General features: G+C 40.3%; 1 protein-coding gene across 3 annotated transcripts in view; it reads left to right on the top strand.

Annotated features, from left to right (window-relative positions):
- The window catches only part of SYT7 (synaptotagmin 7), a 272,500-nt gene extending 263,440 nt beyond the window's left edge, over positions 1 to 9,060 (top strand). For all 3 annotated transcript variants that reach the window (XM_081934931.1, XM_081934932.1, XM_081934933.1), the window contains one exon: positions 1,067 to 9,060. In XM_081934931.1, coding sequence (XP_081791057.1) covers positions 1,067 to 1,171 — 105 coding nt within the window. In that variant the 3' untranslated portion in view covers positions 1,172 to 9,060. The remainder of the gene's footprint in view (positions 1 to 1,066) is intronic.
- The last annotated feature ends 3,290 nt before the right edge of the window (positions 9,061 to 12,350 follow it).

Genomic DNA, 12,350 nt, shown 5'->3' on the forward strand with positions numbered 1-12,350 from the left:
GATTTTTTTGTAATAGTCCTTGACTGGAATGTTCCATTTTATTTTATTTTATTTATTCAATTTCTATTGCTGCCCAACTCAACCAAGTGACTCTGGGCAGCTTACAGTTCTAAAATTATAAAATAGTTAAAACAGTTTTTAAAAACAATAAAAATAACATTGTTTACATTGCTGAAACATGTTTTCTTTGTCATGGTGAGTGACTAAAATTTAAAGGGTTGGTTCAAAGGTGACATCAGATACCACATTTGTCTCCCTCTCTTGGCATGAGAATTTTGCTTCCATCGAGGAGCACCATTGTTGGGCTCTGCTTAGGGTATCAGTTGGCCCTAATCCAGCCCTGCGGTATTGGTGGTAAGAAGCTCTAATTTTAATGTCCAGGTTCTCTCTGCTTTCCTCCCTATAGTATTTTTTTTTCTTACCTGATTTTCAGTAATAGAAGTCTACCCAGCCCAGATAGGATGCCTTGCAACATTTAAGCAAATTGATGATAGCCAGGTAATAGGAAATCAGAAAGGGGGAAGGCGGGCACAAGAAATCTTGATGAGTGCCCCAAATCAGAAAAGCAACAAATTTTGCCTGCCAGTTCCCTGTGAATAACACACACTGGCAGAGAAGTGAACTGTCCATCCTAGTAATATTTTACTAATGTCAAATAGTCAGAACAGCCTGCTGTATCTCTTGTTTTAATGCCCTTGTGAAATCAGACAGCTTGAATAATGAAAAGCCTGATTATCTGAAAGTGCCCTTAGCCCGGGAGAGCGTGCCATGCAATGGAGAAGTGGTTTCTCTCAACTGCTACCTCATTTCTTGTCAAAATGAATCCCCCACCCCTTGCTTTATGCCCAAGCAAGGAAACACAGACTTAGCCACTTCTGCCTCATCTACTCAGGGATAGCAATTTCATAGCAGGCAGTTATGCAAGCGTTAAGATATGTGCTAAAGCTGACCTATTTGGGAGGAGGAGGTGCACAGAGCGGTAACTCAGGGAAGAAGTGGGGATAATAATGAATAGTGTGGCTTTTGACCATTCCTGTTGTCTAATTTGTTTCCCTGCCTCCTTTAGATCTACCTATCGTGGAAGAGTGGACCAGGCGAAGTAAAGCACTGGAAGGATATGATTTCACACCCTCGCCAGGCGGTGGCACAGTGGCATCAGCTGAAGGCTTGAGAGGCAGAAGCCAAGTCAGCATTTATTGGCTACACTCTCATGACATGACTTTATGCACAGCGGCTGCACTGAGGTGTCCTCGTGAGAGAAAAGCTTGGGGATGGATGAACAGAGGCTAAGAGAGTAAACGTGATATATGTACTTTTAAAAAAAAACTCTGGGCGTGGGAAAGTAATGTCAGTGCCCCTTATGCTGGTTCAGCGGCACATGCTACTATGAGGAGCATTGTTACCACCCAACCTCCTGCTTTAGCCTGTCCTTCAGACTCCGTTCTTGGCAAGAACAAGCAAGAGGAAGAGCTGGAACAGAGAAGAGCCGCTCTCCAGGGGCTTCAGCCCAGAGAAGTGAATGGGGCCTCTTCAGCCCTGGTTTGTTTGAGTATGCGGTGTGGCACGGACCTTGAAGTAATGGGAGGAGAGGAATCTGTGATCGCCATACAAGACTGCCTATGCGTTCTTCCAGCCAAAAGCTCATTAGAATGGTAGCCTGCCCTGCCATGAGAAAGCTAGCCCTCATCTGTGGGTGCACAGACTTGAGAGGGGGAATGGCAAGATCACTTGCTCTGTTTCAGTGAGGTGGCTTCATTATAATTCAATACAACTTGTAATAGTAATAATATAAATAACAAGGGTGGCTAGACCTCTATCCTAGCCAGGCCTCTCAGCAAAGCAGAGAGGAGCCATGATGCTCCCATAGCCCTCTGGGTGCATTTTGTCTGTGTGTGTGAGAGTGAGAGAGAGAGTGAGAGAAGGAGTGGAGGGAGACTGATTGTGAGTAACTGAGTGTGTGTGTGTTATGAAGAGCATTTATGTGTCCCTTGTGTTTTCTTTCCCTCAGCCCCAGAGAAATTGTTTTTCTAAGGGAATGGATTGTCAGCCTCGCAGGGATCAACAAGAATGCATGCCATGTGAGAAAGGAAAGCAGTTGATTTCCAGGCTTGGAGTCAAAGGGAAAAGAGAACAGTGAGAGGCAAGAAAGCTATTTTGATGGCCCACAGGTCTGGAAGCCTGGAAGTACGTGTCACAAACTAAAGTTTCTTAGAGAGAAACTAATGTTTATTTATTCCTTTGATCTGTTAATGGTGAAGAGGCATGTTAAATACTGCTGAATTTTCTCTGGCAAGCAGATCCCTCACAACTTGATCCATCCAGTCAGCCATAAGAGGTCGACCGATTTCAGTCTGCACTGGCGCCATCTTTCTTCTCCGTCTTGGTGTCCAAGGCTGGCATTTGCCCAGACCAAGTCTTGCCACTGGAACAAGCGTGAAGCAATATGATTAACCAGTCAATTTTCCACTAATTGTAAGATAGATTGCCTCGTAATGAACACCTCATTAACAACTTACATCACTCATGAGTGTATGACTTTTTAGAGAAACGTACACCTCCACTCAGTACACCTCAGGATATTATTTTATATACTAAAATTACCCCTGCTTGCTAATCAGATACCCTAGATGTCCTTTAGTTACTCAGATCTTGACTGGGTTTTTTTCCACCAGATCCTATAACATCTTATGGTCTCCTAGTTTTTTCTCCTGATATCAGGAAAAAGTTTTTGAAAAACCTCATTTTTCCAGGTGCTTAGTCAGCATAAAAAGATATAAGACAAGTGTGTCAAAGCAGGAATGGAGGTACTCTGAAAATGAATCTCTGTAGCTAATTTATGGTTAATCCAGTCATCATAGAATGTATTAAAATCAGCAGGTGACACTATCGCCATCACAAATTTAGCATATCCTACGTGTAATAATTAAACAAAAGCGAGCCTAGCTGCAGTCCACAACTACTTTGTACATGTTTGACAGCTTCTCTACTTTCCATCCCAAATCAGGAAGGCTCAGTAAAAAAAAAAAAAGGATTGTCTAAAAATTGTTCATCATAAAGCATACAGTGCAAATCCTGAAATCCACCTCACCCTACCCCAACTCCTGATGAGTGCAGTGGGGACTGAGCAGCATTGTGATTTTTAACTGCATATTCACATAACTGAAGCTGCTATGGAAAATGGATGCCTTGATATATGCGCAAAACAGTTTTGTGATCGAAGGTGGCACTTGCTGAACATTTTTTAGCATCCATTAAACAAAATATACTTGGAAGACAATTAATTTTTGCTTTAATATGTCATAGACAAGACTGCATGAATCAATTCTGAAATGACATTTCCAGATTACTGCCAGGTGCTCTATCAAATGACAAGATGCTTCCTCTCAAGACTTTTATCATGCAGTGTCACACTGATTAACCTGCAGAATTCCATGGAAGGTACAGATGATTATGTCTTCCTTGTCTCTTTTCCATGTATGCCCCCCCTCCCCAGTTCTTCCAGGCTTTTTCTTATCATGGGAAATCTACTAAGAAGATAAAGAAATAGGATGTCATAGCTCCAAAAGTAGAGCTGAGAACCTTCTTTCAGTTTGCAATGATGTGGCTGGAAGGAAACTCAAAATCATAGTGCACTCAATTACTTGAGTAATAATTCTACTTCTGGTTTATACCTTATTAATGGTCACTTTCCCTTAAAACTTACATGAGAAGAAATTATATGATCTTCCAAAGTAGTCTTCTCACTTATCTAATGGTCTATATTCTTAGGAGTTTTCCAGTAGTCATCTAAAATCTCCTTCACTGTTTAAAACCATGATTCAGATCTTTCTCTCTAGCACAACAAAAACCAAAATTGTTTTGCTGTTTATGAGTCAGTTGCTTTAAATGGTAGGCAACAGTTATCATAACACTTCTTGAATAATTTACTTAGGATAAATTATTGCTAGATCCTCTTCCCTATCTTTATTGAGTTAAGGTTGCAAAAATTGCACTCTGGAGTCATGTGCTCTATATATAGACTTCTTTTTTGATCTAAGAACCCAGATTAGGGGAAAGCAAAACTTGATCTTCTTTTGCATTTGGGGGGGGGGGGCAGCCTTAAGGAACAAGATACCCAAGGCATTAACTTCAAATAATAGTTTCTGCCCACTTTTGCCATGCAACTCTCAGTGTCCCAGCTATCCTTCAGTATAGCCCTTGAACCAACAGAAGTAGCACACTGCTACCTCTAGACAAAGACCGGATAGTTGGTTCAAGAAAATTAAGATGGTGGTTTTGGCTTCTCATTCTTTTCTTCCATCAAACTATTATTTCCTTGAATTTGAAAAACAGCCCTATGAAACTTATTTGGGAAACCTGCTTTAAAATGTCCATGGTTGGTCCCTACCCAAGGCAAGCAGCTGCAACTGGTAGATTTGGGGCATCAATAAAAAACAGTAAGTTATATCATTTTGCTATTACGATAGTATTAGTTGATTTTTGTCCCCTATAATGTTTCTTAAGCTGTCTCTACACACAAGAGAAGTTACCTCTGCTGCAAGAAAGAATTCTGAATGCATGTTTTTCTGCAGGAACCCTAGGCAATAGTGACTTCAAAGGGGGAAGATTCAAGGCTTAGGTTCTCTTTTGATTATATTTCCCTCAGATATTACCCTTATCACAGAATCTTCACTTACTTCCTCTATAACATAATTTTAACAAATACGCCACCTGGTCCCCTATGAGGGAAGATGGGTATTTTTAATTCACCACATTCCTTATCTGAAAATGATGCCAAGTCTTGAGATAATACATATGGCTATCACTGACAGCAACATAGATAAAAACAATAGGTTTTAAAGCCTTCTTCTCTTCTATGAGCAATGGGAGATGAGATGTAGATAAATATAGGAAAATGGAAGGGAGCATAACATTTGTTAGGTGGCACTAATGTTCCATTTTGATTTTTCTGAACAATTTTATTAGAACCAGTGGGCAGATAGCTAGCTCATATTAATCCATTTCTCCTGAGGACAGAAATGCCCAAACTGACAGCCAAGGTAGCACTTTTACAGATTCTAACAAACACCAAAGACTAACAGAATTAGTTAAACATAATGGGCAAATGACAAGATCATTTTGCCAATGCCGTCAAGTTCTAAGGAAAACATTTCTCAGTGATAACAGAAAGAATGGTAGTAGAAGGAGGATGCTCAGTTTGGTGACACGCCTGCACTGAGTACCGAAGTCAATGGGTAACAGGATTCTTGCAATTTCTAGACTTAATGCCAGCGAAGTAGGCTAAACCAAAATTGTGGTTTTGGAAAAGAATGGATGTTGGTTAAATATAAAATAGCTAGGTCTTCAATAACTCATTAATTTTGGTTGAAAGGCTAGGAATTGTTTTAAAGCTGCCAGCTTGATTGGTTGGACTAAATTAGGGAAATCATGGGGATCAATGGATATTAATTTTGATGCCAGTATGAGGCTACCTTCCTTGTACAATTGGTTGGTCACTGTAAGAATAGACTGCTGGATTAGATAGACCAGTGGTCTGATCCAGAAAGGCCCTGCTTACATTCTTCTGTTGTTTCCTGGCCAATTAGTTTTCACAATCTTTCTGCAATTTCATAATATCTGTTTCTTCTCCACAATGTTGTCCATCACCTCTCAGGTATATTTCTACAGACCATCACCTCTGTTCTACACCTCTGTCCACCTTCTCTCCCAGTCCTTCACTTAAACTACCCTATGTTCTTTTAGGTCCCCTCCTTGCATTCCTCTCTCTTCACACACAAAATTTATTCAACTCTTTCCCTTCCAAAAAAATGACTCCTCCAAATATAAAGTTTATAACCAACAGTGTTGCAGCACCTTGCCTCTTTGAAGTCTCTTCAGATACGTTTTGTATAGAAAAAGATTATCAGTTTATCATAGAGCATTTAACACCTCTCTCCAGTCTTGGCCATTGATCATGAGGATACACAAGCCAACCTTTCACATGTCCCAGTTTCTTCCATCAGGTAGCTAATCCATGGATCTGTTTTGTCAAGGTATTTGAGCAGACTGACTTTTACAATGTGTATAATATTTGTGATGGAGTTCTAGGTATGTATTGTGTAGACTTAGTCAGTGTGATACTGAATTTTCCTCATGTATGATGTACAGATGCTTGGATTAGATTTCTGGCAGGCATATTTTTATACATATATCAAGACATTGCTAAGAATAATGAAGGCATGCAGAAATAAGAGAAAGACTCAAAATAACCGGAGAAGGTTTCAGAAAAATCAGGAACCAGGAAAATTTGAATTGTAAAGTGAGTTTCCCACCCTATGGCTTTTGGGGGGGGGGAGATGGCATGCTCTCAGCTGGGCCAAGAATTTAAAATCAAAACCCCCATTTTTATATATTTATTATTCTGTTATTGAGGGAGCAGTGATAGTAAGGCGTCAACTGGCATTTGTTTAATATATCTTGCTAGAGAAAGAGAGTATTGAAATGGATACGGTTTTATTTTTCTATTTTTCTGCCTTACCTGTATAGCTGTCATGCAATCAGATACAAAAACAAAATATTGGCTACTGAAACAACAAAAAGAATTTTTATGTCAAAAAAGGAACTGGAATATAACTAACTTCCTGTTGCAGTACTTTTTTTTCCAATCCTGTTTCCAGTACTTTTTTCCTCAGCTTCTCCTGACTTCAAAGTAAAATCATTGTCACTGACTACTTTTAAAAGTAATTATATGCTCATCATAGTTGGTCAATTTTGCCCAATATAACTTTAATTCCATCTTGCTCCTTTACAATTCATAAAAATATATTGGATGAGCTTCAAAACTCCATCAGTTGATCATATCAGGCTATTTCATGCAAGCAAAAAAGATAATCTAAACATAAGCCATTGACTGAAGCATTAAAAAGCTTCAGTTTGGAACAAAGCTATGTTCCAGTATATGTTTACAAAAAAATATTCTAACTTCAGATATCATTTGGAAGGTGCTTTTATTGGAAGTTGCCAGGATTGCTCCAGACAGGCAGAAATTGCAAAGTTTTAATGAATTTGCTAGATTTATCCATAAGAGACTGAAGTCATCTGTTCTTCTTTGTAACTGCCTCATTACCATTCACTCAACAGCATTTCCCCAAAAGGAAAGCTTAGACACTGGACAATAGGAAAAATTAGCTGTATCCAAAGAGATCCTTTGATCCTTTACCTTTTTTTAAGGCTGCAGGTGTCACCAACCTTTGTAGGGAAGCAGTGACCATCTCCCAAATCCTGGTCCCCCTTGCCCACCAAAGGAGGTAATCCAATCCACAGATGAAACATAAAATTTTAAACCACACTCTGTCCATTTCTTCAGAGGTCATATACAGTCCTGGACGACATACCATACCACATTTTCAGTTTCATATCACTGTAAGCTCCAAGCAACATAACATTTATCATGACATTACAGCTCTTCATTTTAGATTCTCCACTACTTTCCACAATGGAAAGTATAAGGAGTAATGGAAACGGGACACCTACAAGTGGGAAGGTCAGATAGACTCCATTAGTGGAAATAGATTCACCCAATGACCATGAGAGCACATACAGACATATGCTTTCCCAGATCAACAAAGCCAACAATTTTGGCTTGCTCCAAGCTAGTACTCTGTTGCTATCATTTTGGACTTAATGATATTCTTAAATAAATTGAGAGAAATATGTCAGTTCTGCACAACTTGTAAGCCACCACGACAGCAGAATTTGCTGATTGTGTGGCAGCTTTTCAAATACTGTATTTGAGGGCCTTTAGAACCCAAGTCTGAGATTAATCAAGCACTTTATTAGCTGTCAAACATTAACAAAATAAAATGCTGTGATGGACCCCGTAGCTTGAAAATAAACTTTGACTGATACACTACTCACAGACTCATCTGTACAGGTGGAGCATTTCCACCTAAATCCCTCAGCCAGTTTGAAAGCAGCTCCAGACTTCAGTGAACCCCACAACCTCAGTCCTGCTAGGTAGTCATGGTGAGGAATTCCCCACTCAACAGCATGAAAAATTCTATCTTCAGCAAATGACTATTGAGGAGTAAGGAAACAAAAACAAGAATTATGTAAAGAAGCTCACCTTCCAGCGTGGGCATAAACTTTCCATAACTCATAAAGCAGCATCATAAATCATTTGTTCATAGGCTTGCATTTTTTAAAAAAAAATGGGGGTGGAGTGGCCTAACGGGGAATTGAGGGTCATACAAATATAAAGAAGAAATGTATGTGTATATATATATATACATGTATATATGTTTCTCTCTGTGTGTATGTATGTGTGTGTTTGCATGGGTTGGTGGAGTTTGGCAGGACACTGGGTCTTCTTTCTATTTCTGCCATGGAGACAATTGAGGGGGAGGGGACATTATCAAGCTTCTCATTACCTCAGTTTGTCCATCTGTATAATGGAATAATGTTTCCACATCTCACGGGAGGGATGATGATGATGATGTGAGGCTTCCATTATCAAGGCTCTGAATGTGTTAAATAAAAACCTCACTGCTCAAGATCCCTTCACTTCTTAGCAAGGCTTTAATGGGTAGGGAGTTTCTTTAGTTTGTGTAAAATTATCTCCAGCTGGTTCCCAAATGCTAGAATAGCCTTTGATTAAAGGTGCTACTACTATCGACATGCAAAGTATTATGATCACTTTTGACAAACTGAGCATCTGCTCCAGCCAGCCTCCCTACAGAATATCTTTACCCCTCACCTGCCACCACTAATCACTCCTCCTCCCAAATAGAAGTGGTTTCTTTTGTACAATTGAAATTTTAAGAGTTGTGTTTATTTTTAACTTGAGCTCTTAGCTGTTATCTTGTTCGGGTATTTCTTCAATGTGATGATAACCATCTAGCATAGTATGTGCAAACAGAAAAAAAAAATAGAAAAAAAAATATATGATTACATTGTAGCTGAGTTTGTTACTAGCAAGGAGGGTGGCCATCCAGCTAGGCTCTTTTGCTACCTTCTTTCTATTGTGTTTGGAGATGTTAAAATTCATGAAGCAGGTGTGCTTTATAATTAAAAAAAAAACAACCTGATGAAACACACAAAAAACGGGGAAGGGGGAAAAACTAACGTTACTGTTATTGCTATTACTACTAATCCAGTGTGACTTGAAAAGCACTGATAACTACAAGGTAGGACCGTTTTCTTTGCAAAACCCTATTTTTGGAGAACCAGGACCCTTGTTTTGTAGAGAGGCCCCTGATCCAAACAATAAAGGAGAGCAAACCAAGCATCCCTTGCATTCGTTCTTCTGTCTCAAAAAAAAAAAACCAGAGAGGAAAATAACATCATGTAAGCCGGGGATAAAAAAGAACACCTTTGTTGCACAAAATTCCAGTTCCACTTGGCACATCACAACCGTTAACTGGGCCATCCTGGGAAGTCGACTCTGTTTCCACTCCACTGCGTTTTGCCATGATGTTTAGTATTGTCTCTAACTCTCCGGTCTTAATAAGGGGGGCAGGGGAAAAGACCTGTGGGGCCCACGTGATGCCTTGAGCATGCTTAGAATTAAAGCCAGAAGTTTAGGATGGTGCTTTGCTTTGCAGAATGCCAATTTCCTTTCCTTTTAAAATATTTCTTTAAATTGAGCCCAATGGGAAGTTTTAATTGCTAAGTTCAAAGAAGGTGCTATGGCTCCTGCACTGGAAATTTCTGTGCTGCCCATCTCACTCTTCAAAGCGACTCTTTTGTACCAGGTCAGATTAAAGTAAGTGCTGTGATGAATTATTTGGAGTGCTTTCAGTTAACCATACATTTTATTCCCCAGGACTTACAATTTCTGAAGTACAAAAAGGGTTTTTCTGGCTTCCGTCTTAATTTTCCCTCATTTTTATAGCACTGGTACTAATTGTCTCGATTCCGCCACCCCTGTAGCAAACAAAGTTTAGCCTCACAGCATGCTGGTTAGAGCTATGAATGTTTGGAAAACATATTGGATGAGATGATATGCTTGCATTTCTACAAGTAGCAGGTGAGTGAATTGTTCCTCTAGGGCCAGGATGGCAAACCTATGGCACACGTGCCACAGGTGGCATGCAGAGCCATTCATCAGGGCACACATGCCTGCACTGGCCAATTGAAGTCAGCCTTTTTTAAGCCATTTTTCGCCCTCCCCAGGTTCCAGAGGGGAGGGCAAAAACAGCCTCTCCTGCCCCCCCCCCCCCCCGAAGCCCTCCGGAGGCTTCAGGAGCTTCCTTGAAGTCTCCAGATCGCAAAAAAATGACCCAACAGACAAACCGAAAGTCACAGCTCGTAGGGCTGTTTTTAGTCCTCTGGAGCCTTCAGGGAAGCCTCCGGAAGGTCCCTGAAGGCTCAAGAGAACTAAAAACAGCCCTACGAGCAAACCAGAAGTGACTTCCGGTTTGCTTGTAGGGTCATTTTTCATCCTCCAGGGCCTTCAGGGAAGCCTCCAAAAGGCCCCTGAAGCACCGGAGGGATTAAACGGCCCTATGAGTAAACCAGAAGTCCATTCCCAAACTTCTGGTTTGCCCATAGGGCCAGTTTTTTGTGCTCCAGAGGCTTCAGTGAAGCTCCTGAAGCGTGCGGAGGGCCTCCGGAGGGCAGGGGAGGCTGTTTTCGCCCTCTCCAGTTTTCTATAAAGCCTCTGGAGCCTGGGGAGGGTGAAAAAGCATGCAAAAAATGGGGGGGAGCACCTGTCATGCATGCATGCACGCTGGGCAGTTGCGCATTGCATTATGGGTGCGGCACGCCTGCGCACACACACCCTGCGCTCCCCCCACTTATGGCACCCGAGTCAAAAAAGGTTCACCATCACTGCTCTAGGGAATAGGAGCAAGAATTGCTTTGACTTTATCCTTGGTCTGAGGTAGGGAGTGGAACTGTGCCAAGTTTTCTAGAAATTGATGTTGCCACACTTCTTGGCAGAAACTACTTTAGAACTGAATAAGCTGTCCACATAGCAGACACACATAAGGCTATCCCGGGGCAGCTCAACAGGAAGTTGTAAACTTTTCTCATCTAATCCAAATCTGTCAAAAGTAAAACATTAATCCTAAACCCAGAGGAGCTCTCCCATATATGCAGATATTTAACCTAAGGAGTGAAGCCAATTTTTCTGGATCATAATACATTGTTTCCCTTTCCTTGTGTGGTCAGTTGCAAAGCAATGCATCCGATATTTAGATTGGTGAAGAACCTACCTGAGAGATTAGGCAGACTGAAGGGACCATTAGCTCACTTTCTAGTGTTGCAAGTATCAAAAATCTGTGTTGCAATATCAACAGCGGCTACGCTTTTCTGGGAAAAGTGGTCTTAAAACATGTATGCTTTATGGTTTGCTAACGTTAACGTACAAATCAGCCCATTAAAAAACAAGGGGGACGCCCTATGTGGACTATATGTAAAACCATTTAGTAAGATGACAAATAAGAGTGATTCTTAAGGGTTTGCAGAGTACACATCCGAGCCAGAATTAATGTGCTCTCTCCATCTCCATGAGAAAAAGTTGACCTGAGCAAACCACACATAAGCGAAAATGAAAGGTGCAATGGAAAGGAAACAGCAAGCAGAAAACAGGCCCAGTTAGATTCCTGCTGCTTATAGTATAGACAATTTTCACACAGAGTTGGAAATTCAAAGGAATAACACTACTGGTAACTTAGAATATGAAAGCACTGAGGGGTGTACAGTGAAAATATAGGTTATATATGGAATTGGACCCATCCTGATTTTTTATTCTTCTTCAAGAACTGCAAAATCAAGCCAATAGAGACCAAAGCACCAAAAAATAAGTTTTAGCAATGTTTATGTTTCAGAATGTGCTAATACTTAACCGTACTACTTGAATGATTCTTGATCTTCATGTATATTATATTTCTCCTCTGTCTATAACAAGATGATAAGCTTTATGATGGGGTGGAGAAAGATAGATGGTGATTGAAAATTGTAAGCTAGAAAATAATAACCGAAGTAGACTGCCCATCAGTGGAAAGCAAAGTTTTATTTAGCGGAACATATTATTTCCCTCTCACTCAAAAACATACTTTATAAAGACAACTTTGCATTGGTAGTTAAATAGCTTTTTCAATTGCTGATCACAGAAGATGGAAAAATGCTAAATGAACAAGAGAAAGGGGGACTTTCAACATCAGTTTGCGTGGTGGCAATACCTCTCCCCACATGCTCTCAAATGTATTTCACAGAGGCATCAACTGGAGTAAAATTTTAATGTGAGCCAAGAAAAGGAAATCCATTTTGCCAATAATATCAATTCAACTACCAAAAAACAGCTTATTTTACTAGATTTAAACCTATACAAACCTCTTAGAATAGGGCTAGACATTTTTTTTTAAAAA

This window comes from Natrix helvetica (genome assembly GCF_964273705.1).
Source record: "Natrix helvetica genome assembly, chromosome: 1".
In the NCBI taxonomy this organism is placed as follows: domain Eukaryota; kingdom Metazoa; phylum Chordata; class Lepidosauria; order Squamata; family Natricidae; genus Natrix; species Natrix helvetica.